Genomic DNA, 27,324 nt, shown 5'->3' with positions numbered 1-27,324 from the left:
AATGTAAGAAAAGAAAGAAAAGAAAAAGGAAAAGAAGAAAGAAAGAAAGAAAGATTCAAGCAAAAAAGGGAAAGAAAGAAAGGAAAGAAAAGAAAGAGAAGAAGAAGAGAAAGAAAGAAAGAAAAAATGAAAGAAGAAAGAAAAAGAAAGAAGAAGAAAGAAAAGAAGAAAAAAAGAGAAGAAAGAAAGAAAGAAAGAAAGAAGAGAAAGAAAGAAGAAAGAAAGAAAGAAAGAAAGAAAGAAAGAAAGAAAGAAAGAAAGAAAGAAAGAAAGAAGAAAGAAAGAAAGAAAGAAAGAAAGAAAGAAAGAAAGAAAGAAAGAAAGAAAGAAGAAAGAAAGAAAGAAAGAAAGAAAGAAAGAAAGAAAGAAAGAAAGAAAGAAAGAAAAAGAAAGAAAGAAAGAAAGAAAGAAAGAAAGAAAGAAAGAAAGAAAGAAAGAAAAGAAAGAAAGAAAGAAAGAAAAGAAAGAAAGAAAGAAGAAAGAAGAAGAAAGAAAGAAAGAAAGAAAGAAAGAAAGAAAGAAAGAAAGAAAGAAAGAAAGAAAGAAAGAAAGAAAGAAAGAAAGAAAGAAAGAAAGAGAGAAAGAAATGGAACCACCAAGTTTTGATCCTAGGAATACACACTTCTCTCAGGGCAGACCAAAGAATTACATGGACTGTGAAGAAGTAATGCAACCTAAAAAGCCTGAACCAGGGCTGATAAACTCCATCTGGCAGAAGGAAATTATAATTAGTAGATAGAAAACAAGTGACATTTTCAGTCACAGGGAAGTAATGTAATATATATATGTGTATACATAAACAAATAAGCTCATATGCAGCCTAAAGAGGGCATATAAGCCCAGTGACAGTAAACATGGAGTGAAGTTCCCTGGTTTATATTATCAAAGAAAGATTTATTTTCTTTTCAGTGGGCATCATGAGTCAATCTTTTAACTCAAACTGCACCAGGGGAAGTTTAGGCTCGATGTCAGGAGAAAGTTCTTCACAGAGAGAGTTGTTAGCCACTGGAATGGGCTGCCCAGGGAGATGGTGGAGTCACCATCCCTGGAGGTGTTCAAGAGGGGATTAGATGTGGCACTTGGTGCCATGGTTTAGTAGTCATGAGGTCTGTGGTGACAGGTTGGACTTAATGATCTTTGAGGTCTTTTCCAACCTTGTTGATTCTATAATTTCTCATATACATTCCATCCACCTGATCCTTCCACTTCCCACATGTGTGGTATTATGAACTACACTGAGGAATATAAGTTAAAGAGCTAGATGAAAGTAAGTTTCCTCTAGTCCTCTAACCCAGCATCCTGCCCCGAGAAGTGTGCAGAGAGAAGCCCTTGGAGGAATGTAAGCACAAGGCAATCACAGTATTATAGCTTCCCCTAATCCTATCCCAAATCCCAACCACTTTAGCTCAGGAACTTCACAGGCTGGATGTGGCATGTGTAAATCTGGTAACCTTCAATGGATCTCCCTGCCATGAACTTGCCCATTCTTTCCAACACATAAAAACTCTCAACATCACAGCATCCCTGGCAGACTAAATTTAACAGGTGCTAAGTTGTTTATGACGTCAGTTGCACTCACCACCATGAAAGGTTTAGTGGTACTTTTGCCAGAAGAGCTTTGTCCTAAAATTCTGGATGAGTTCTAAATTGCTGCATTAACTCTTTGAAAACCTAAATGCAGTGTGGTTGGGTTCAATCTTGTATGTATCTCTTGGATTCAGCTATTCAGCCTGATTTATCATTTTTGTTCCATACAACAGGTTGGAGACTCTAGCAGATACTTTAGAATACTCTACAAGCTCAGACAGCTAAGAAACTCCATGTTTTGCTGGGCACCACAACACCAAGAAAATGCCAACAAAATATGAGGAACACCAAAATCAAGTAAGAAAAGAAAATATTACAGGACTAGGGAGGCTGATTCATGATAAAAGATGCAAAACAAGTATTTCTCTATATTGTAACCATATGCCAAATGACAGGACAAGGGACAATGGGTGGAAGTTGAGGCAGAGGAAGTTCCATGGAAACAGGAGGAAGAATTATTTCACTGTGAGGGTGACAGAACACTGGAACAGACTGCTCAGGGGGGGTTGTGGAGTCTCCCTCTCTGGAGATGTTCAAGATCTGCTCAGATGAGTTCCTGTATGATCTGGTATAGGTGATCCTGCTTTGGCAGGGAGGTTGGACTGAATGATCTCTTGAGGTCCCTTCCAGCCCCTAACATTCGGTGATTCTGTGAAAAATCAAATGAAAGGCACGAGCACCAAGAAGACACTGGGAAAAATAGGTTGGTCCAGAGACTTTAATGAGATATTGATGAAACAAAAGTACATATATATCAGAAATTTTAACTGACAACCACAACACATTTCTTGTCAATGAAGCCTCTACATTTTAGAATATCCTTTCAAGTATAGAAAGTCACATGGCTTCTTTAACACACAAGTAGCAAAGGAAATGCAGGGCAAGAGAAAGATGGCTGACCAGTATCCCTGAAGACTGAAATTACATGTCACAACACATGTAGTAGGCAGAAAAGACAGCAGCAGGACAAGCTTCCTTTTCAAAGTGTCATGCTAGCACTATGATGACAACATCAAAAATTTCAGCCACATTTGCTGCTGTGGACCCGGAGCACCTTATTATGCAGATTACAGTTATTTATGTGTGGTAGGAAGGAGAAAATGGAATAATAATGTATGAGCGTCCCAATTAACTGTGCAGTGTGCATACATCCTAAAAGGGAAGCCCAGTCTTAATCTTCCCCTGAATGAGCCTGGCTGATGTGACAGTAAGTGTGAAACCACACTACTGAAAGTGATGAGTACAGTAGCAAAGTCTTCCTCCCTAAATTCTATGCACACAGGTGAATTCTCAGTGATCCTGCTGCCACAACGCTCCACGCCTTTCAGCCCCAAGCAGATTTGTACAAATAACCCAGAAGTGTCAGATTTCTACTGTATTCTTCTTCCCACAAAACAAACAAACAAACCCCACCACAAAAGCCCTTTGAATTAATTAAATACTTGACATGTAACAAAGACCTCACTGTAAGCCTGATGAAGTCATAAATCTGCTTCTCTCTTTGTGAATAAGCCTTAGTAGGAACTAAGTAAAAGGATAAGAAAGGATTTCCACTAATCAGGCTTGCTTTCACATGGCTGAATTACAGGGAGGAATCACAACAACTAGCCCTGCACTTGCTCTCCTCTCACCAGCAGACAAATGCATTCATTGCAATGGAGCAGACAGAAATTGAAGTCACGCTCCACTAGCCAAAAAAAAACAATGCTACAATCCTTATCCTCTCGAAGCTCCCCAAAGAAGGCAATAAAGTTTTTCTGCCAGCTGCCAAATGGAACTAGAGCATCCAGCTAACAACCATGAGATACTGGTATCTCTCAATCAGAATCTAATCTTGGTGCTACATCAAGGGAATATAATATGTGAAAGTGTAATGCAAACCCCACATCACTGAATCTAGCCAACAGCGTACTACCAATCATACTGCTCTGAAGGCAGCAGCCCACCAGTTGGTTGAAGCATTTGGACCCACAAGAGTCAGCTATCTCACGTCGTAATTGAATACACAGCCTCACCTGCTCTGAGTTATGGCACAGCCACTCTGTGAGAAATAAAGGAGGCTACCTGACAAGTAGTAATATGTCCCCTACTAGTGTGGACACTGAACAATTCCAAAAACACAGGAGGAATTGTTTAAAGAAAAATTAATAAGGGAGAAATGAAACCGACGCAATTAACCTTTGTCACGTTGGATTCAATAAAGCTTCCTCTTTAGAAACTCTCTACAGCTGCTGGAGAATTTCCAGCTTATCAAAGAACTCCACATCAAAATTAAACTGGCAGTTGAGAATGATTCTTAAATATTCTTATCCCATACACAGCTTAATTATCTCTCCTCTCTTCCAGGATCAATTCATCAAGCGAGGAAAAATCAAATCTCACTTTTGCAGCACCTGCCTCTCCCAAAAGATAATTTCAGTGGGATCACCACAGGCTTGGTTGCTTTTCAACTACGAACTGCTGGGTTTGAGACTCAAAACATTTTTTGGCTCATAAATACTCTCCAGATAAATGTGATTTGTAGTCTTTTATAAAACGTTTCCCCTTGCCAGTAAAGAAAAAAAAGGGGGAGGGGGGAATTAAATATCAGGGAAAGTATCCCTACATGGATTAATAAATGGCAAATAGATCTCAATGGCATCTTTATTGTTGTTATTCTTGCTCGACAGAGTAAAAATCGAAGTGTCTCCAAAGGTGTCTCTCCCTGTAATGAGCAATTGAGCATAAAAAGAATTTATATGCTGAAAAGGTTACAGTCAATGTATTATAAGCAGGATTACCTCTTTTACAGTGTTCCACCTCTCCTCAGAAAGCTCAGGCTGTGCATTTTTTTTTCAGGCTTCTACAACACCCTGCCCAGTGGGGCACAGAATGGGTATTTAGGATGCCCCTTCAAGCGTGGCCAACCAGAGTTACACATTTGAGTCTGCTGTTTTCTGCAGAAAAAAAATAAGTAATAGCTATATAAATAAAAATTATTTCTGCCTTCCTTCAAGGCCCAGAATTAAAACAGAGTCATGCAACTTTAGATGCAGGAGGCAGATTAGGGGTGTTCTTTCTTGTTTCGAGGAGCATCTACCAGGAGTAAAGACAGAAAAGGACAAATGTCTGAGTTTCCCTCACTCTGGTGAGGAGAGCGCCTTTCCTTTCCTTCTAAGCAGAGACTCATTTCTCGAATTGAACCTCCTGATTCATGGTGATCTCCCCGATGACACCTTCCTCTGATGGAATATGGAGCACCTATTTGCCCCCATATAACTCATTTATACCTCCTGCTTTTCCCTCTGACAATAAAGTTCCAAGAGGACCGTCAGTTTGCAGAGGTAATAGGTTTTCGCAGCCAGGGGAAGGTGAGCGCCAAGGATTATTAATAGTGTTCCTTGATTAGTTAAGGGAAAGATAAATGTGACACCATCACCAAAATCCCTGAATATCTGATACCAGTGAGGAGTGGGTATCACCTGCCAAAAATAGATAGAGCAAGAGAGATTATATAAGTGGGGTTCCTACCCCGAGTTCCACCTCTGTTTGACCACCTCCATATCTGACACCCATTTCAAACGTGCTCAGAAGAGGTCCAAAAGGTAAGTCGCAAGAAAATGCTCAAACTTCCACAGGAAACGTGGATTCGCCCGCTCCCGGCAGAAACCCTGGATCTTCACCCGAAGGAAAGCAGATAAGGATATCTTCCATCGCGCCGACCCTCTCTCCCTGCCTGCAGACAAAAGCCCAGAGACAAAGAGGTGTAAATCTCCTAAACACTGAGGAATGGCTTCCCACAGAGAAGGCTCCAAAGAAGAAGAGAGGGTCGTTAAAAGCAGAAAATGGGTGAACACACTGAAGGGGAAAGAGGAGAAAATGAAGAGAGAAAGTGAGAAACTGGAAATAACAAAACAAGGAAGGGGAGGGAAGGGGGGGTAAGAAAACGAGAACGCGAGTAAGGACACGGTGAACAGAAATGCTCATGAAGTGCTCATATGTGAATCAAAGGGAAAAAACAAGAACATCTCGAAAACGCGTGGCAGAAATGACATCTCTCTTGATGCACAGATAATCGTAAGCAATGGGATGAAGTTGCTCTCTTTGGTGTGGTCTTTAGGAAGATAAAGGAAATGTGTCCCCGTTTTTTTTCCAAAGGATTCCGGGCTTTCTGCTTCAGTTGTTGGCGTGGGGGCTTCTTGCTGCTCATGCAATTCTCCCTGAATTGTGTGCTTTTAACAAGGGCGGGTTGATTTCTACTTAATTTACTCGATGGTTCACTTACTGAGAACACCATCATTCTGGTGCCGGTGGATGGGGGAGTTGATCTACAGGAAAGCTTCAGTGCAGACACCTTGGAAATCCACGGTGTAGATTTTGCAAATAGTTCGGGAAAGAAAATTGGCGAAATCTCAGAAAGAAAGCAAAACCACGTGGTTCATCTCGCAGGGATGATGAGAAAAAAGGCGAAGGGTCGAGTGTGAAACTGCCAATTCGTGTGATGCTTTTTCTATTAGAGAAACGTACCCGTTTTGACTAAAGCTTGGTGGTTAAAAGCTCCTAGTACTTTTCTAGCTGTCCTTAAAACGGATGCCCTGCTAAGATTAAGAGACGGGCCTCAGACACTGCTGCAGGTCAGACCCACAGCTGTCCCCTTCGCAAACCCTTATGTGGCTTTTACTTCCCCGGCCTCAGCTGCTGAGCAGAGGACGAGAAGCTGAAGGAAATATTATTTACGCTCTACAAATGGCTTCACTTGATCTGAAGCCTCATTTTTCTGGCACTTCTCACTTTTCGCCTTCACAGCATGATTAGGCCGTGGCAGTCTGGTAGATCTGATGACGAGGGCGGTTCGCACATCGTTCGGGATGCGGAGAGCACTGCTGGGCTCCCATCCCTAGGACACGGAATGTGCCCCGGCGGCCTCTGCCCGGTTCGCTTGGCATGAGGATAGTTACCCTGCCCGGAGCCTGCCAGCACAGCAGGCAGCGCTCCGCATCGCCTCTGCCAGCCAGCGGCTCCGGTTACAGCCGGGGGCAGCCTGCCAAAGGCGTGCTGCATCCCCCGCACCGAAACGCGAGTCACCGCGGCCGGAGCATCTCCGCTGGCGGGCAGTCAGCGGCGTTCCTGTCTGCAGAGACAGCTCTAAAAACTAGGATACCTCAGCAACGGGTTTGCAAAAGGTTCCTAAGGAGGAAAAAGGTGGAAACAGGCCCAGCTTCGCTCTAGGCTGCGCCAGCGCTGCTCGGATCGGAGCTGGGAAGAGGCTGGTGATGCTGTGCCAGGCCGGAGGCCCCTGCACTGAGGCAAGAAGGGACTCTCCTCTCCTGTCAGTTACGGGAAAGGGAAGGGACGCCAATTATACAAGATCAGGCACATTGATTTCCCTTGTAAATAGCCATATATCGACGAGGTCTACATTTAACCCAAGCACAAAATAGGCTTAACGGTTGGGTTTTAACCCGTGCTAGGCGATGCTTTTTCAAACTCCGTTATCCAAGCTGAACTCCGCTAAAGCAAGAGACACAAGGAACCCCAATCCTGTCTTTACCGCATCCTTGCACCTCCCAGCTCGAACCCACAGGGGCAGCTTAGTGAGAACTGCCCGTGCGGGAAGGTGCACGGAGACCTTCCACGGGGCCGTAGTTTGTCTCGGGCCCGCATCCCAGAGCACAGCTCCTCTGTCCCTGCGGAAAGATGTGCTCAGGCTGGGGAGAGGGACTCAGCCCCCCACCCGTTTCCGTGTTCGTCCTTGAAGGAAAATAAGCCTCTCGTGTATCTCAAGAAACACACAGAAGGGGGTGAAAAAATAAGTTCAGCAGAGAGAGAAAGAAGACAGTCCCTCCCACAACGAAGAGTGATTGTTTTAAAAATGGGGGGGAAAGGAAAGAAAGGGGACCCCAATGTCACCTCCTCCTTCGTCCTTCTGCGCTCAGTGCCGTGCTAATGACTCACCCGCTGGAGCTGAACTTGGGGAGAGGAGGAAGGGATGGGGCTTTGCGTTTTTAGAAGCGCCGAGGAGCCGCTGCCAGAAGGACCAGAGTGCCCCGCATTTGTGCAGCAGCCGCCCCCCTTCTCGCGGTCCCGTTCGGGCCAAGGGTGCCATTGCGTCAGCGGGATCGGGCTGTACCCGCTGATGGCAGCGTGGGGACCTCGCTGCCACCGCTCTTGCTTTCCCCCGCCGTTCCTGAACCCGAGATGCCAACACTCCTGCAGAGATCTGCCCTACTCCTGGGCCCTAACCTTGGCTAGCTCAGTCTAATGGCTCCCGCCCAAACTCCGAGAGCGAGCTGGACTACTTGCCATATTTCATGTGAAAAAAGGCAGAGTTTCTTGGAGGGGGAAAAAAAAAAAAATCACAACAAACACCACCGCCACCAAACCTCAGCCGTAGAAAATACAATTCCTATATCTTTCCTGACGATGTCAGGAAGCGGCCGGTCCCGCTTGGGAAGCCCACCACTGCACAGGAGCTCCCCACGAGTGTGTTGTCACCTCGCATCTCGTTTCACCATAGCATATCACGGATGATTCTGCAGCATATTGTGCCTTACAAACGGGATCTGTAGGATTCACAGGGATGTGATAATTAATTCAGCGAGGATGATGCTTAATATGGACTGGCCCGAAAGAAACGAGGTCTAAAAAGGAGTATGTGTGTGAAGGGGAGGGGGACGGGAGGAGGGGAGGGATGTTTGAAGTGTTCGAACGGTAAGGCAAATGTTCAAAGGCTACATGCCATTTGCTTCCCGACCTCAAGAGCAGCTCGAAGCTTGGCATATGCTGCAGTTCTTCACCCATTACCGAATATAACTGGTAAAGCTCGTCCTGAGTTCCTAAAGGAAAAGGCTCTGCGTTGCACCACTAGCTCTCCCACCGCACCCGAGACTTGACCTTGGCACAACTCTTCCTCCAGCCGGTATCACAACAGACTCTGGCACTGCTCCAATAGGCTTAGGCTCCCACCTCGGGGGGAGCGACCCCTACCCGCGTCCTACCCACCCTGGTTCCCGCAAAGGCATCCCCATACCCTCTCTTTAGCCGAACCCTCGCGTCTGTGGACTACTTGGTGCTCTGCAAACTGGAGAGCGACAGCCCATGGCACTTCTCCAGGCAGAGCTATAGAGCTGGCACGGGGCCAGCCTCTCCCGGTGTGCCGTCCCCACACAGCACTGCAGCTTTGGTCATATGAGCAGAAATGATGAGAAAAGCACTTTTTAATCTTTTCGCACTTGCCTCCCTGTTCAAACAGTTGCAGGATGGCTATGACTGACGTGCTCAGCGCTGAGGATATCAAGAAGGCTGTGGGAGCCTTTTCAGGTGAGTGCTTTTTTTTTCCCCTCTTTTCCCCCTCTTTTCCCCATTTAGTCTCTTCATCTTAGGATAGCAATGCATTTATTTTAACTCGGGGAAGATCAGAAGATCCGACTAGACAAAATAACAAATGAGGATGTGTTCGCAGAAGTGCAGTGAAAGCCTGACAGGTCTATCAAGTACAAGTCTGCATCCTCAGCAAAGTTGCCCTGCACATTACAGAGACGAAATATTTATTTCAAAGGAAGGCAAGGAGTAACTGCGGACACAGACTTTGCTTCTACCGGGAGGATACTTTCAAAGGGAACAAAACTCTCGGCGACGCAGGGTGGATTATATCTTGATATAGGATAGGGAAGTCAGCCGTGGATGGCGGCAGCTTCCCACACACCCCTGAAATTCAGTTTCAGGTATTGCAGAACGGCTCTTTCTCTTTTCAAGGGGTAAAGGAACCGCTCTTTCCCCGCTTTCTATGCGGAATCCCCGGGGGGGGCTTTGCTTTTCGGGATGGAGCAGAAGGCAACAGCAGAGCAAGCGGGTGCACTGCTTGACTGCAGAAGCTTTCTGCAGGACGAATGGCTGTATGCAGCGGTCCATATTTCCCTCTCAGGGTCCCCCGGGTTTCAGATATTCGCTACCGCTTTAATCCATCGCGACCCTTTACACTGACTGCAAAGCCTCTCCGTGCTTACAGAAATTCAGGTAGTTACTGCAGAAATCGTGCTCCAGGATGCACACTACCCCCCTCCCCCGCCCCCCGCCTCAGCCCATCTGGCTGGTCGCACCACCCAGAAGAGCAGCCCCTTTCTGTCCTGCTTTATGCTATGACCTTCCCGAGCAGACAGAAACGCAAAACCCGCTGAGCCTGACTAAACTCAGCAGCCGGAGAGTCGAAGCGACCAACAAACTGCTTCCCTGAACACAGCAGCTGTTTTTCTCATTATCTTTCATTGTTCTAGGGCCATTTCCAAGTCCCGGAGTAGATGCAATTAGCAGCAACTAATGACAGATCTCAGTCAAGCAGACCGATAAAGACTGAGCCTCCTTAATTTTACGTAACAGGAAAAGCTGCGGCGGGAATAAGAATGCATGGGGAAAGGGGGACAAAAAGTCCACAGCATGTTTTGGAGGTCACTGTATTAGATTGCTAACCCACATCTTTCTAACCTACACCGCAGTCGTTAGGCGACATGGGTGGGACAAAACCAGGTGCGGTTAAAGGAGAGGTGGAGCAGGTAAACTCGATTATCCTGGCTCCTATTTCAAGAGCTCTGTGTTTGGTTTCTTCCCTCCCCGGCGATCGCGCCTGACAAGGTTGTGCAGGCAGCACAGAGCACAGCACTCCCTTGCAGGGTCTGAGCGTACAGACCACGACTACAAGTACCTTCAGCGGTCGAAACACAACACTGATTTCTAGTAAGTCTTCAGGAAAAAACGAAACAGTACTCAAACAGCCATGTGCTGTGAAACACTTTTTGCCAAAACTAGGCTCCGTGGTTGAGCAAGAGCGTTTTTGATCTTTTTCTTTCCCCCGGGGCTAAAAATGACTAAAAAGTGGCAGCAATCTAATGGTCAGAGCCTGCTCTCAGGTGACTATTTTAATGTAAAACTTAGGGCACACACACACAAAGGTTTTAAGGCACTGAAACGAGACCAAGCAGGTTACACTTCAGTTCCCAACTCTATCACAGACTTCCTGTGTGACCTTGGGCAAGTCTCCATCCCCCTGTATCTCAGCTCTTCATCTGCACGAGGAAGCACTGCCCCTCTCCCCTTTGTTTCTTTCCATGAGTGTTTGTGAAGCAGGGACAGTTACAGTGTGTACATCTTACCTCCTGCCACAGCCGGGTTCCACTGTGCCTCCCACGGCAGGACAGGCAGCAGTATGGAAGAAACCCACGGGTATGTGTTGCTAGATCTTTCAAAGCCTTTTCTAAGCAGTTCTCTGACTTTTCATCTCCTATAGCGGCTGAATCTTTTAACTACAAGAAGTTTTTCGAGATGGTAGGATTGAAAAAGAAGAGCCCAGAAGATGTGAAGAAGGTTTTCCATATTCTTGATAAAGATCGCAGTGGCTTCATTGAAGAGGAAGAACTAAAGTAAGTAAAGATGTGTCCTTTCCCAAATTACTTCATGTTAAGAATCTGATTTCCTATTTTCTTTTTATTACAAGACTCCAGATAATAGCAATAATTCAATCTCTTGACTGGCAATTGTGTGCAATAATCAGTTGTTTGCTGATCATATGGTTCAAAGTGTGCTGGAGGTAGCTAGTTGTAACTTTTATTGCAGGATCTCTGAAGCACACCAGTGGTCAATACCTTACCAATAGTTCTTCAGTCAAATCGAGTTTCAGACTAAAGTATTCCTCTTGAATGTTAAAGAAGGTCAACAGCAGAAAATACAACCCTGGAATCCAACTCATATATCAAATCAGTGGTACAAATACAAGGTGGGGGGAGAAAAAAAACACAACAACACTTTTCCACTTTTTTTTCCCATGCTTCCTCTTTAGGTTTGTACTGAAGGGCTTTACCCCAGATGGAAGAGACCTATCAGACAAAGAAACAAAGGCTCTTCTGGCTGCTGGAGATAAGGACGGTGATGGTAAAATTGGCGCTGATGGTATGTGATTAGAGGAGTAAACTTTGACAGGAACAATCGAATATTGCTTTAACAGACAGGAATGGAGGAAATCTAGGAATCAGTGTGGGCTGTGACCTTCTGAAGGACACAGTTTGGATTTAATGAAATGCCAAGTCCTGCTACGTTTGCTATACCTTGCCTGCAGGCTGGAGGGGAAACAGGAGCCGAGTTCTGACACTAGAGGGGGCAAGAGTTCGCAGAAAGCGAGAGGTAGTTAGGGCACAGCACAGGGCTAACCACTGATCCGTATTATACTTCAGTAAGTGTACATTTTCTGTTGACTCCACTGGAGTGAGGATCAGGACACTGAGAATTCAAAGGCCCAGACTTGACTATAAAACTTGAGAAGAAAGAAAAAGAAAAGCCGAGTATTAGCATTTCTGCTTGATGATCAGTAAATAGAATGTAATGCATAACCTCGCAAAGCAGTGCTCTTAAAACTCAAAGTACAGTCAGTCTGCTTCAGTATTTCTACATAATAATTATCTACTCAGCTTCTGCTGGTGTTTATATGGCTCTTCACAGCTAAGAAAGCTTGTCACTCCCTTTTACTAAACATGAGAATTACAAAGAAAAGAGCAACTTCTCACAACACTGCTTAAAAAAAAACACCCAAACCACCTTACTGCTGTTTTCTATTCCCCCTTGGGAGGAATTAAATTAACCCACATATAAAATTTCTCCTTTTTCTGAGACACACTGCAAGTGACATGAAGAAATGTACTTTGAAACTGAATCTTTCCTGATTGCAGGAGGTAGTAGTGGAAGCTTGTGGCCAGAGTACTAAACCACCTAGACAGCAGGCAATTGCCAAGTTTTCACCATACTGACGTGATGAAACCTAGAGGGGGAAAAAAAAAAATAGGAAGAAACCCCCCTCCCCAAACAATAAAAAAATTAATAAGAGGCAAAATGCAGTTAACTAACATAGCCTCCTAATTTAGAAGCTGAAAATATTACACACAACACCAGCCACTGACCTATTAATCAGGTGATATATTAGCTAAACTGCCTGTTCATAGCACACTGGCATGACTATGACCCTATTTCTAGGCTAAAGCCTCTTAATTTCTCCTATCATGATTATATTGTGATTGAAGAGGGCCAATAGTGAAGCTTGTAAGGGAAGTCCCAGCTAAACTTTAGGAGTGCTACTGAACCTGATGAGCATGTCATTATTTGACATTTCACAGCTTTATTGGACAAGCCTTCCTCATTCCCATTACAATTAGTGGCAGCAGTACTATAATCAGCAGGCAAGATTTTCAGAGGAATACCTGATTCAGGTAAACTTGCAGCTGATCCACCAACCTCACATCAGATACACTTTTAGTTCCGTCCAGAAGGCTGCAAAACAAAAGCAGTATAAATTGGGATAAAACAACCACATTACAGAATTACTTTGGCTTATATGAGAACATACAGCACTAACTTTTTTTGTTCAAGATTGACCATAACACTTTTTTTTTTGTTTGTTTAAGATGAAACAATGCCTGAGAGCCAGGACATTGTAATACAGCAATATGAAACACCTCTTCTCCTTATCTCATTCTTCTGCAACTTTGACTCTTCCTTATAGGTTGGACTTGATGATCTTTGAGGTCTTTTCCAACCTTATTGATTCTATGATTAACGTTGAACTGGAATACTCTGAATTTACACTTGATAACGAGAAGATAAGGCAGGGATTTCTTTCTTTATCTGGCTGTTGTTTCTTCTGGTTATATCCTTACTGTACAACATGATCAGTTTCTTTCCCACTTCTTAAATTTGACTCCAGCAGCAAATTGTTGCACCAGAAAAGCTTGAGACACGTGCAAAGTTAACAGCTGGGACTGTGCCCAAAGGATGAGTCTGCCAGACACTTTGCAGCTTTTCCTTTGGTTCATAAATCCAATTCCAGATCATAATTGCTTATGTAAATAAAATGTGAAGTCACAACTGTGCATCACATTCGTATTCAGCAGTGCAGTGCTGGATTCCTGTTACGACCTGCAGCTGAATTGTCAGGGATCAATTTTACCCCTTGTTTCAAACAGCAGCGTTGTACATCACTGACGGATTACAAATGTGCAGCCTTTCACAGGGTTTAATATAAATTCACTAGATGGCCATTAAGAGCTGTCCCTCAGGAGCCCATAGCAGTTTTTAGATCAGATCTTCATGGATTTTTAACACATCTTTTTCAGATGCATCACCACAAATGTTAATCCCAACCTAATCAGCCTTCTTCCAGTTAGGGGCTCACATTACGGATTTTCTCTTGGGTCTCTTGCTTTAAACCTTTAAAGATTCCTGCAAGAGTCTTCATCTCAGAAATAGTTTCACCAGCTTGCCTCTTGTCCCCTCAAGATTTGTAATTCATGGCTGATGTCTCAGTTTCAGTTCAAAACTTGCAGCCTGTTCATGTAAGACATTGTTATCTGCTGTGTGGTGTCAAGGCCCCTCCATCTTCCACTGATGTGAACAGCAGATGATGAATCTGAAACAAAAACATCATAATTGCAGACCAAGGGCAGAAGTACAAATATTAGCTTCCAGACCAGACTGGGAAGTGATGCTGAGGCAGCTCTGTCAACTTCAGGAGAACATTTATAAGAAAGGAGAGAAGAAAATTAGGATTTCTGCTTACTGTGCTGTTTGTTTTAATCTATTGTGTGTATTGGCACTGGACATGCACACCCTGCCTTTCAGGTTCTTGATACTTACAGACCTGAGAAGGTACACAGAGAATTTTCAAAGATCATCCACCACAGACAGAACAAATCCAAAATTTTTATCCCAGTAAGTCAAAAACATTTTCCTTGATACAGCTAAGCTGCTGTGGATGTTTTAATTATTCAATCATTTTCTTTCAATGTCATGAAAAGTCAGAGCTCAGGCCTTCAAAATTACAACCGGCAAGTCACGACCTTGCCACGGGTGAAAGTCATAACAAAACAAAAAGGAAAAAGCTTCTGGAAGTCCTTCTTTTCTTACCCTTCTTTGTGCTCTCTTATCTTCCAAAATGGGTTAGTGTTAAGTGATTATTAATGAAGTTTCCTAAACAGATCTGTTATACAGATAATGTACAAAAACCCAACCATAATCTGATGAAAGAAATTATTAGCCTATAACATGTCCTCTGTAATTACATCTGTCATTTTGGTCAGCTCCTACAGGGTATGCATTAGGCTGGTATACACTACTGAACTGCAGTGAACACAGTGAAACAATCCTCTCCTTTGAAGTCAGAGCCTTGACACCAGACAGCTAGTAAATTGTTTGAGGCGACAAAATAGACTCAGTCCCTGTAATTTAAAACTATTATTTGTGCAATGAAAGATGTTTAGTTAATTTCGTTTGGAAGGAGAATTACAACAGGAAAAGAGGATATAGTCAATCACAAGGATTCTCTCACTGCCAGGCCAGTCAGAGGCAATAAATATTTACAGGAAGGACCAACAGGCAGGGGCTAATATATAGAGCCTGCTCTCAGACCTTTTGCATGTATGCACTTTGTAACAATGCCTCAACAAGCCACCTGTGGTTGGGTTAACCTTCATAGGAAAATAGAGAGTGAACTAGTTTACATGATTATTCAGCTGGAACATCTTTGAGATTTGTAAAGTATATTGAAAGCCCTGTTAAAAAAAAAAGCATAAAGCACATAGCAGCTATTCGTGAAGGAGTATTTCATGGTTTGCTGGCTATCAGAGAGTACTCATGAAATACATTGCCATTAAGTGATAATATCACTACCAGAATGTATAATAGAAAATATTTGGCTGCAAGCCTGAATAACCTTCCCCAAATATATTCCATAGATACAAATTACTATCAAAAGTATTTAATTTAGCTGCAGCAAGTATGACAACTTCTTCTAATGGAATATGCAGAGCTAGGTTTCCCTTTCGGAAAGGATTCATCCCTTGCAGTCCATGCTTCTCGCTGCAGGATTTACTCACACCGTGATTTGGTAGTCGTAGCCTGTTTCCCTTTTCTTCCTACCCAGAACAGTCTGGGTTTCCATCACAAGCACTTTATGTTATCTCTTAAATTCAGTTTGCAACTCTTGCAGTCTGTGTACCCACAGCGTGCAGGATTTACATGCGCTTTGTGCTAAGTAATCCGCATCACTAATCCTAATTTGGATTTACATCTTTCAAAATGATGGCTGAATTTGGATCTCATTTAAACCCCCTGACACTTCTCTTTCTCAGCCTGGTTTGTCAGAATCTGGCATCGTGTGCCTTGTTGCTTCGTGGTTCTATTCAACACATCATCAAGAATGTTGTCTGTTTGCACAATCCAGGCAGTAAAGATCCAACTTGTTTAGAGTTTAGTGGTGTTCAAGTGAACATTACAATGCTGTTTAAAATGCTGATTTTCATCTTCTGTGGTTTTCAGTTGCAAGACATTACTCTTCGTTACATTAAACTTCAGTAATTCTCTCTTTGAGTCTTTACAGATGACTGCCTCCCATGTTTGTCATTTTGCTCTCAGCTGATTATGTTAAACCCATAAACCACTCTCTCCGTATGCCCTCTAATCCCTTTATCATCTTTGTTGCCCTTCTTGGGATTCCCTCCAGTCTGCCATTTTTAACTCTCTCAGGCACAGGGAACCCTGCAAGGTATTCCCATGTGTAACTCTTGCAAGGTTAGATGGAGTTAGGAATTATAACCTCCTTGGAGTGCAGTACGCCAAGAAGCAATTCACCAGGACACAAAGGTGCCTTTTCCATGCTTTATCACCCTGCTAAAAGGTATTATATATACTGTAGCATAAAATAACCCCAAACTGCAGGGAGATAAACATTTATGTAAACATTATGGATGTAACACGCATCAAAGCCACAGGGTAAAATCCTGGCCCTCTGAAATCACAAGACTTTTCCTCCTTACCACCGAGATTGCTATGCAGGCTGATGTCAGCCTTCTGTTTTCTGTAATCTGTCATTTTCAGTCCATTTGTCATTATGAAACTGAGTTTAAATGTAATATACTTACAATACAGGGATACGAATACTCTGGCAGACTCATTAATGAGTCTCTTTGCCAAACTTTGATATAAAGGAAATTTATCTCACTGTGAAATTAAATTTCTAGTTCTTGCCTTCATCCCATTGAGACTTACAAAGGAATCACAGGGAACTAATCAAGTTCTTCAGATGAATAGCAGTGGACAGTCTTGACAGGCGGGCATGTAGAGCATTTCTCCCTTAACCTCAAAAAAAACCCCCTTCATTTCACTGTAAGATTTCCCAAGTCACATTTCTCCTTTAATTAACTCAGATTTCTTTGTTCTTCTGCTATTGTGATGTTTCTCTGCTGTCTAATCATTGTGTTATGCTTCCCCCCTCTTTAGTTTGTGTGTGTGTGTGTGGTTTGGGTTGGGTTATTTTTAATAATTTAAAAAACTTTTTTCTTTTCTCCAGAATTTGCAACTCTGGTGGCTGAATCATAAAGGCTTTGACCAATGCAAACCCTTCACCCACCCTTCACTGCCCAATTCCGACCACCTCCTGCTGACTGCTTTGGCTCCCGTTCTATTTATTTACGTTATTTTATACTCCAGCTCTGTTCTCTGCAATCCTGCAACTCTGTAATTGTGCTGAAAGACACTGTTAAAAGTAATAAAGGTCACATCAGTCTGGGCTTTATTCTCTCTCACTGTAACTTGTTTCTTATTTCATGCAGGCTTGGCACACGCTGAGAGAAATTTTTACTCCTCCTTCCTGACATTCCTGCTGTTTTATCCCGAGCTGGGTTAAAGTGGGAAGAAATAACAGTAAAAAAATAATATCTTTAAAAAATGGGATAAAACATGCATACAATGAGTCATTCAGTCCAAGTTCTGAACTGTGGCAAAACTGACTGCATTATTTTTAAGCCATCCTTGCTAAACGGACGGCATACGCATAGCCTGGAAAATCTCTACCGAAGGCAATTACCCAACTTCATTTGGCAGTTTGCTCTTTTGCCTTAATCAGTCTTATAGCTTAAATGAATACATAAATAAATAGCTTCCTAGGAGTTGACCTACAGCTCCCCTGCTGCATTTTTGTGGCCAGTAAATTGATCCTTGGCTGTTACTTTTGAACCAAAGGCTTGACAGGAGTATCAGCTGGTGCCTGCCAATCGTGCATGGAAGTAACTTTGCAAACTATTGGAAAAGCAGTGGCTTCTGAAGCACAGGATGGGTTTGCTAGCAGTGTTACACAGCTAGCTAGGACAGGAAGACTGGAATGCTCACAGGAATCAACAGTGTGAATTTTGAGAAGGGGCACACCAAGATTCGGGTGTTGATAGATGCTGCTGTTGCCATTCCCACTGTTAAACAGTAGATAGATAGATAGATAGATAGATAGATAGATAGATAGATAGACAGACAGACAGACAGACAGACAGATAAAAAATATTGAAAAATACTTCTAAAATTTACCAGGGAAGTGAATTATTGTTTTGTTTTGAGTTACATATAGGCAACTGAGATTCAGGCTAAGGAAATGACTAGCCAACAATAAGCCTATGGCAGAGCCAAGAGCTAAACACTTGTAACCCAGATCCTGCTCAGTAACTTTGGCAACAAGATCATGCTTTCTGTTTGTTGGTTGGTTTGTTTTGTTCTTCTTTTTATGTAAAAATGAAAAGGCAAGAGGGGGAGGGGGGAAATCCTTTTAGGCAGCATCTTCCCCACATCTTGCCAGAACGTTTATTAATATTGCAATAAAGAGGAAGGACATTTGCCATTTCCAGATACCAACCTATTCCTGCAGCAATAATACCTTATTCCATTCAGATTTAGTATCACTTGTTTAGGTAGGCACCAAAAGATAAGGCTGAAGCTCTGCCACCCTCACATTGCACAGCATACCATCCTCTGCACAGCGATTCCCCATTGCTGCTCGGCAAGCCAATAAACGCTCCCTAAAGCTATCCTAGATTTTCACTCTGTAGTAACTTACAAGGAAGGTTCTTTTTTAATCGTTACTTTTGCTGAACCTGCTGTGCGCTCGAATAGAAATCCTTTGGTTTTGCACAATGTATATACGGATCCGAAGAATGTATTGATTTTTAAGTATTCTAAATAAAGCAAGTGAAAACGGACCGCAATGAAGCCACAGTTTATTGACTGCTTTTCCTCGGCAGCTGCTGACCTCCAGTGGCAACAGCGCGTAATTACAAGGCCACAGCAAAAACAGTAAGAGCCCAGCCACGGAAACACCAGCCGACATAAAAACCGCTATAGAATAGAATAGAATAGAATAGAATAGAATAGAATAGAATAGAATAGAATAGAATAGAATAGAATAGAATAGAATAGAATAGAATAGAATAGAATAGAATAGACCAGACCAGACCAGGTTGGAAGAGACCTTCAAGATCATCGTGTCCAACCTACCATCCAACACCAGCTAATCAACTAAACCATGGCACCAAGCACCCCATCGAGCCTCCTCCTAAACAACTCCAGTGATGGTGACTCCACTACCTCCCCGGGCAGCCCATTCCAACGGCTAATCACTCTCTCTATGAAGAAAGCCCTCCACAGTATCTTTCTAGTCTTTGAACCTGCAAAGATCTATATTTCAATATTCCATTGGAGGGCATGAAAGGTGACGTTTTATCTGGGGCTTTAACAGATAAACACAGCAGAAGCAGCAGAGCAGACTGCAAAGAGCCATTAATGAGTCTAAAAAATATTTATAGTACATGATGTGAAATGTTACAGCAGCATTAATGAGGATGTTTCACTGGCATAAAAGTCTGAAGACCCCAAAGATTCCTTTATCAGTCTTTCTTCATGTTAGGCCACACCTTGAGTACAGTGTCCAGTTCTGGACCCCTCAGTTTAGGAAAGATGTTGAGTTGCTGGAACATGTCTAGAGAAGGGCAACAAAGCTGGAGAGGGGTTTGGAGCACAAGCCCTATGAGGAGAGGCTGAGGGAGCTGGGGTTGCTTAGCCTGGAGAAGAGGAGGCTCAGAGGAGACCTTATTGCTGTCTACAACTACATGAAGGGAGGTTGTAGCCAGGTGGGGGTTGGTCTCTTCTCCCATGCAACCAGCACCAGAACATGAGGACACAGTCTCAAGCTGCACCAGGGGAGGTTTAGGCTGAATGTTAGGAAGAAGTTCTTCCCAGAAACACCCCCAGCTCCCTCAGCCTGTCCTCATAGCAGAGGTGCTCCAGCCCTTGGATCCTCTTTGTGGCCCTCCTCTGGCCTCACCCTGCTTCCTACATCGTGTAGGGTTAAGATGCCAGAGGGTGCCAGCAGCCACCGGGCTCACAAGCAGGGACCATGACAAGTGAAGATGGTATTTTAGAGGTGTTTCAACCCACTGTAATTTTTGCACTTTGGAAGTAAGGGATTATTTCTTTTCATCTTATTAATTACTGCATTAACAAAAAGCCTCGGAGTTTTCCTTCTCCCAGGCAACCAGCAGCAGAACAAGAGGACACAGTCTCAAGCTGTGCCAGGGGAAGTTTAGGCTCGAGGTGAGGAGAAAGTTCTTCACTGAGAGAGTTGTTGCTCATTGGAATGGGCTGCTCAGGGAGGTGGTGAAGTCACTGTCCCTGGAGGTGTTCAAGAGGAGATTGGATGTGGCACTTGGTGCCATGGTCTAGTCATGAGGTCTGTGGTGACAGGTTGGACTCGATGATCCTCGAGGTCTCTTCCAACCTTAGCAATACTGTGATACTGTGATACTTTTAGGTGGAAGCTACCTACTCCTGGCTCAAAATGCAATAAACAAATGCAAAAATTTAAGCTACACTAAAATGTAGAATAAAACCTCATACCTTCAATGCACTACTCATTTTCATATTGCTCTCGTTGCAAGGGCTCTAAGGCTGGCTCAGAAACCAGTGTAAAACTGAAGAAAGCAGAATTCCCTACAAAATTGAATCAGGCTTCCAGCAGAGCGTGGATTATAGGATGCCTGACAAATAATAATTAACAAAAAAATAGTCCACATTACCCTGCAATGCTCATGAAGAAGGATGTTTGAATTTCCACATGCCTGAGCAAAAGAGCAAAATTAAGTTTCTCCCAGAGACATTTACCTTGAGTTTCTTAATTGGCATCTTACATCATCTTCTTTGTCCCGAACAGTAAGTGTTCCATAACCTTCCCCCCCTCCCCCTGGTTTTAATATACCAGAAATTATGTTGGGGAAAAAAAAAATCCAAACAGCTTCAGCCATGATGTTGAAGACCAAATTTCAAATAATCAGTGCACATCTCTTCCTTAGACTCACAGCCAGTGGTTTGGAACAAGACACAGTTGGATGATTTAAGAGATGTAAATTATGTTTAGACACACACACTACTTGTTCCCATTGGTATTAAACATGGCTGGGAAAGAAACACAGCTTACTCCCAGCTACAACTCTAAAGGAGGAAGAGTCACAGACAAACCACCACTTCCTGGCATTTAACAAAGAGGGTTTGCACCAACAGATCACCACCAACTCTTCACACTTCTCCGATCACCACTTACCATTAACAAAATTTAACTATCAAATTAATAATTGCTGAAGCTTGCAGGGTCCTGCCAAGCTCTTAATGGAGTTTCATGGATCAACAGTTTTCCACATGTCTTATTTGGGGAATCAATGGACTGGAGGCCATAACACCTGTTCATTTTGTAGAAGCTGAGCTGGGATTCATATTTATAGTCTATCCACCGGCCCTGAGCTCAACACTGCCTAATGTCCTATGATTGCTTCCACACTTTGTTGACTCCATCAACAGAAAGCTTGCTCGTTCGCTTCTTTTGCCTTTCCTGACTTTGCATCTTTGGAGGGAAGTTCCCCTAGTTTCTAAATACTTTTGAAGACTGGAAATGCAGATCATGTTCTCCTTTGCAGTAACACACACATAGTTGTGCTAAAGCCTCTGTGCTATAGTATCCAAGCATTAACAACTAAACCAGAGTTGATATTGCTACAGAATTAAAAACTGTCATTGCACAATATCATCATAGAATCATCACAGAATGCTTTGGGTTGGAAGGGACCTTAAAGATCATCTAGTTCCAATCTGCCTGCCAGGAGCAGGGACACCTTCCACTAGGTTGCTCAAAGCCCCATCCAACCCAGCCTTGAACACCTCCAGAGATGAAGCATCCACAACATTGCTGGGCAATTTGAGTGCCTCACCACCCCCATAGAGAAGAGTTTCTTTGTTATATCTAAACTAAATATGCCCTCTTTCAGTTTAAAAACCATTACCCCTTTTCCCATCCCTATATGTAAAAAATCCCTGATCATCTTTTCTGTAGGCCTCCTTTAAATATCAAAAGGCCACTACAAAATCTTCATGGAACTTTCTTTTCTCCAGGCTGAACAATCCCAACTCTCTCAGCCTTTCTTCATAGGAGAGGTGTTCCAGTCCCCTAAATCTTCATGGAGACCTCTTCTGGACCCACTCCAATAGGTGCATGTCTCATGCTGAGGACTCCAGAGCTGGACACAGTACTCCAGATGGGTTCTCACCAGAGGGGAGTAGAGGTGAAGAATAACCTTCCTCAGCTTGCTGGCTATGCTTCTTTTGATGCAGCCCTGGGTACAACTGGCTTTCAGCCAGGTCACGTTGAGCTGCTTTTCAACCAACACCCTAAAGTCTTTCTCCACAGGGCTGCTCACAAATTTGCAACAAGCTCTGCCTCCAAAAGATTATGAATTTATGCAAGGTTCACTGAAGACACAAAGCAGTCCATAAAATTTTTATATAGTGAGCATAAAGCACAAAAAAAACCCCTTGACTCTCAAACTCCAGATTGAAATGTAAGTAGTCAGTGAATAGAGAACAGATTCTTTTAGTTGTAGATCATAGAGAACAGATTCTTTTAGTTCTAGATCAATTGCAAATCAAAGAGAAATAATATGGCATGCATTACACACCAAAATTCAGCTGGGGTTAAAGTATATGCACACATTCTCATTCTAAGACCACCCAGGAACCATGGGTTACACAGATGCAAGAGCACAGGCTTCAGCACATGCCAGTGATTACAATACACCCTCTGATCACTAACAGGTACTTGAACTTGAGCTGCTGGACCCTCATTCTGAGGGAGTACTGTAAGAGATTAGCTTTTCCAAAGGGACACACCCCTTAGAAATCCCAACACTCTTTAGAGCTCCAACATGACAAACAATTTTTCTCCTAAACAAGAGAGGGTGAAGCCAAATGTGTCTAAAAGGGGTTAGCTGTGTGTACAAGAGACCAGCTGTCAAAACTTACCCAGGCTGTAGGGTCTCCACATGTGGGATAACTTCATGAAGGAGGAAGTACATTTCTGCTTAGTACTCTTCCAGCTAATAAAGTAACAAAGCTTAACAAAAGCTGATACACTTTTAAAGACATACTAATACAAATACTAGAGTCTCTTCTCCAGCCACCAAAACACCATACCAGAAGACCCAAACTAAAATACTGGAAAGCACTTTTAAGCCTATGGAACATGCAGCTAGAAAAGATGGGCTTTTTTTTCCATAGACTCATTCAGTCTTCCACCAAGGACAAGCTAAGTGGAAGGATCTTGTCAGTGCCTGCATTACAATGCTCAACTCCTACTGCAACAACAGATTGTAATTCTAGGAGATGCTCCTCGGAGTGATTGATGGTTTATGCACAAAAATGCAGCTGGTTTCACTGGTGTTACAGTGGCACAACACTGGCATTAAGAGGACATGCTCCTCGGAGTGATTGATGGTTTATGCACAAAAATGCAGCTGGTTTCACTGGTGTTACAGTGGCACAACACTGGCATTAAGAGGACATGCTCATCTGAGTGACTGATAGCTTATGCACAAAAATCCAGCTGGTTTCACTGGTGTTACAGCAGCACACCACTGGCATTAGCAAATGGATACTTAGGCCTTTGGGTGGTCAGAACATGGTAACTCTCCCATCTCTACCACTGGAGCTTCTAAGCAGGTCGTAAGAGGCAGAGGACCAGAGGTCAAATGCTTAAGTGTTGATTACTGGAGGGAAGGTCCATGGGTTGCTAAAAAGTCAAATAGTTCAGAGACCTTTTCAGGTCCTTGAAATGTTGCCTAGAAGGATTTTTAATTCATTTTATTTTTTCAGCTGTAACAAACTACTTCCTTGCACTTTAAAGTGCAATTCAATACACTTAGAAAAAAAAATCACTAGCAAGATATTAAAACACATAGGTAACAGCAAATTATCAAGCACTTATAACTGCTTTAATACAAAGAGGAATGAGAATTACGTGGCTGTGCTAATTTTATGCTTCCTTCTGCAGATGAATGAACATTTTCTGTCTTAAAACATTTGCATTTCACTCCCCCCCCCACCCCCCCCAAAGTAATTTTCAATTTTGCTGGATACAGCACAATTGCCTCTACTCTTTCAGCTGCAGTGGGTTGTTGAAATTGAGCTATTGCCCAGCACCTGCTCTTAGTCAGACAGCTGAAATCAGAGGTTAGGAGGAAAAATAAAGATTTTATGTCATTGTAATGCAAGTCTTCTTTTAGCTTTGCTGCAGTCAGTGTTCAATTATATTCTGTAACAATCTCCATTACTAGAGCCAGTGTTTTTCTGGTCCTCTCTGCATGCATTAACTTTCTTGGTTCACATGCAACAGCCTTCTTAGCAAAGCAGGGGTGTCTTGAGAGACATTTGCCCATAGATTTAATGAGTCTACCTCTTTTGGGGGCCTGTTGAGGATCCTAGGGTTCAAATGAATCTCCATTTTTGAATGCTTCAAAGGAAGGTAACTGATACAATGGAACTTAAACTATTTCTCACTGAAAGCCTGATAGGTCAAAATTAATCTGAAATTTCATCTAGTCTATTGAATGCAACACAGAACATCTAACAATGAAGGTCTCCCACGTAATTTTTTTCCTGGGTGTAGCCTATTTTTACAAGCTCAGAATCCTTCTTGTTCAGAATTTTTATAAGTTCACTGTGAAGCCCAGGTGTTTAAACCTTCATCAGAAGCAGGAATCCAGGCTTGATGTCTGTAGGAACAAAGCCGCAATGATTTTGATCATCAAGGCTCAGCAGCAAATGGGAAGGAAATAGATGGTGCAAATGGCTACTAGAAATACAGGAAGGGAAGCCTTGCTTTTGAAGTACACAGAGGTCTGAGAGAGGTGCCAGAAGATGAACAACACAGAAATTCAGGGTCTGAGACTTGGGGGGGAAAGGGTGTCAAGAGCAGGGAGGATTGACGAGGATTAGAGGGAAGAGTCGAAAAACTTGGAGCAGGAGAGGTTTTATTGCAACATAAATACATTACAACAAATTGACCTTGAAAAGAAAGGACATGGATAAGATGGAAAAGTTTGCACCCAAAATTTAACCTGTTAGAAACGTGAAGGTGACAGAAAACAGTGTGCTGTAAACTCTTGAACATTCAGTTAGGAGTCTCAAATATTCCTCTTCCCCCTCCTCCATTAAACCTCCAGATCCAGGAGTCACACGGCAGACTGTCAGCTTTCAGCAAAGGCAAAAAAACCTCTAGCTGTCATGCCTGCAGAGCAAACCTTGAACATTCAAACCCTAAAAGCATAAACAGGACATAAACCAAAACATAACCTTTTATTTTTCAATAGATCTCATTATTTGAATGCAGTCTCTTACAGTTTTTATCATTTGGATACAAACGAGTGCAAACCTTGCAGCTGCTTTCTAAGCAGACAGCAGCTAGAGATCCAAAAAAAGATTCCTAGCTGATATCAGTCATCATCCCCACATAATGACTGGCATGCTGGAATTATGGGTAGCTCATTTAAAGATGTCACATATTCATATATTCTGTGTTCAACAGATTAACCCCTTCCCCATGATGCACTCTGCTCTCACTCCACCAGCATCCAATCGCCCTGTGCACGACTCTGTGCAAAAGAGCGTAACTGATTGCTCCAATAACAGCGTGCTCACAGCTGAGAAGGGTTCAGGCCACACACAAGGCCACAGCAAGTCCTCAGTCTGTCACAGATACTGCTCCCTGGAGAGATCTAAACAACAAGAAGACTTTCTGGATGAAGTTCCAGATCCTGGGTCTGCTATCCACATCTAATGCTTTGGGGTGGGTTGTTAAAGGACTAAATGCAGATTTAGCTATTGTTCCCAGCACTTTTGCCAGCTTCCATGTGCAAGAACAAACAGAGATTCAAGCTGGAATTTTTCCAGACATGCAGAATAAATTCCTCCCCCCCCCCCCCCCCCCCCCGCCCCGATTCTCCTCATCTTTATCTTCTGTGGGTTTGAATGCACCCTTGAGAAACGTGTCCCTCATTTCACATTCACTGGAAGAGAAGGCATAACAGTTACAAGTAGTATACTCAAACCAAGTTCATGGCCCTGCTGAGGTACCTACACTACATCTAATAATTTACCTCTTTTCATTGATGCCACAACTGCCACTCATTTCTAACTTCTCCTTTCCAATGTAGTAGATCAGAAACAAATGACAGATAGATATGCCAGTTCAGTCAGGAGGACTGCTGCAACTGCCAACAAATCCTTTGGCTGATTCAACCATTTCATAATCATCTTACATTTCAGTGCACCGACTCTCAGCCAAAAAAGCCTTCATGCCTGTATCTCAGTCCCCACCACAAAAGAGCAAAATCTGAAGAAACCCAGAACTATAGTTGTGCTGTTACCAGCAGTGATATCAAAAGACCCACATTCATGCTTTTGTGCTAATAGCCACACTCTGAAGAGGAACAAAAAGCAATTTTTGAGGGATGCCCCCCCAAAAGAGAAGTTGTTTCTATTTATTGTACTGCTTGGGGAAAGTGTAAAGTATGGAAACCTACATTAAAATGTACACATCGTTCTTGCAGTTGTCAAAGCTCTGCAGACCTGTCAGTAAGCACTGGTAGTCAGTTCTGTGAGAATCAATACATTAAAAAAACCTGCATGGACTCTGAATATTCATCCACTTGCAAGGTACCTCTGATGGGATTTTGGGGTCATATTTCCCTTATAATGATGCAAGATTTAGTAAAGAAAACAAAACAAAACCCAACCTGATTGAGCACTTTGTAGTTAAGAGATTTCTTGCAGAACTACTAAATCCTTTCCTCCACATTAATGCTCTCCTGAGAAGTAGTCCCTGCTCCAAGGAAAGCTACATTACTTCCTCAGTAGCTTTTACTAGGCAGCAAGGTTAAATTACAGGTTGTCACCTGTTCAACTCTGAACATATCCAGAATGCTTGCACCTAAACACGAATCACTGTAAAAAATGAGTCCTAGGAATATCAGTGAGTTCTGCCCCACAAAAATCACTTTTTAACAGGTTCATGTGCTGAAGGAGACAACAAAGCGACCTGCAGAGTGCTGGACAGACCCTGAAGAGTAAGCCATGCATCTAAAAGACTGCATGGCCTTGGTTTAATGCCTGCTGTGAAGCCTTGCCTTGCTTCTGAAATGCCTTGCCACTCCTCCTGGAGCTGCAGTTCTACCAGCGCTGCCTTCTGCAGCCCGATGAGACGCGATCCACACACAGACACCACAAAGCAGTTTATCTGCTGGTTTGTGACCACTGCCTGAAGGGATGTGACTTCAAATTCCAGGGTCTTGTGGCTGTCAGGGCAACTTACCCTGCTGATTAGAGAAGGGGCACTTCCCACTCAGGAATCTTGCTTTATTTGAGGAAGAAAAGAAATGTGCAAATAAAAAGAGTGTCCTACGCCTCCTCTGTTGGTAAATACAACATTTAACATAACAAACACTTCTCTAGGGTAAGGACATCATCCTTTGTTGCAGGTTTGTGTTTGGGTTGGTGGGTTTTTTTTAAATCCACAGGGCTTCTCTTTCTCTT

The 27,324-nt window shown here is 43.1% G+C and overlaps 1 protein-coding gene across 1 annotated transcript; it reads left to right on the top strand.

Moving 5' to 3' along the window:
* The first annotated feature begins 5,115 nt into the window (after window positions 1–5,115).
* On the top strand, window positions 5,116–18,617 carry PVALB (parvalbumin). The gene is made up of 5 exons (XM_068142364.1): window positions 5,116–5,171; window positions 8,819–8,886; window positions 10,847–10,979; window positions 11,396–11,505; window positions 16,946–18,617. Exons 2-5 carry the CDS (start codon window positions 8,826–8,828, stop codon window positions 16,972–16,974), a joined length of 333 nt encoding a protein of 110 aa, XP_067998465.1. The 5' UTR covers window positions 5,116–5,171; window positions 8,819–8,825; the 3' UTR covers window positions 16,975–18,617.
* The last annotated feature ends 8,707 nt before the right edge of the window (window positions 18,618–27,324 follow it).

This window comes from Melanerpes formicivorus, unplaced genomic scaffold (genome assembly GCF_026170545.1).
Source record: "Melanerpes formicivorus ecotype bairdi unplaced genomic scaffold, bMelFor1.0.p_v2 SCAF_8, whole genome shotgun sequence".
NCBI classification, from domain to species: Eukaryota; Metazoa; Chordata; class Aves; order Piciformes; family Picidae; genus Melanerpes; species Melanerpes formicivorus.
This window is presented reverse-complemented; position numbering and strand designations above follow the sequence as displayed.

Bases quoted from the DNA above. Each gene is read 5' to 3' on its own strand.
- PVALB (XM_068142364.1), top strand. From the start codon at position 8,826: ATGGCTATGACTGACGTGCTCAGCGCTGAGGATATCAAGAAGGCTGTG. The intron at 8,887-10,846 runs GTGAGTGCTTTT...CATCTCCTATAG, and splicing joins GGCTGTGGGAGCCTTTTCAG to CGGCTGAATCTTTTAACTAC. The intron at 10,980-11,395 runs GTAAGTAAAGAT...CTTCCTCTTTAG, and splicing joins ATTGAAGAGGAAGAACTAAA to GTTTGTACTGAAGGGCTTTA.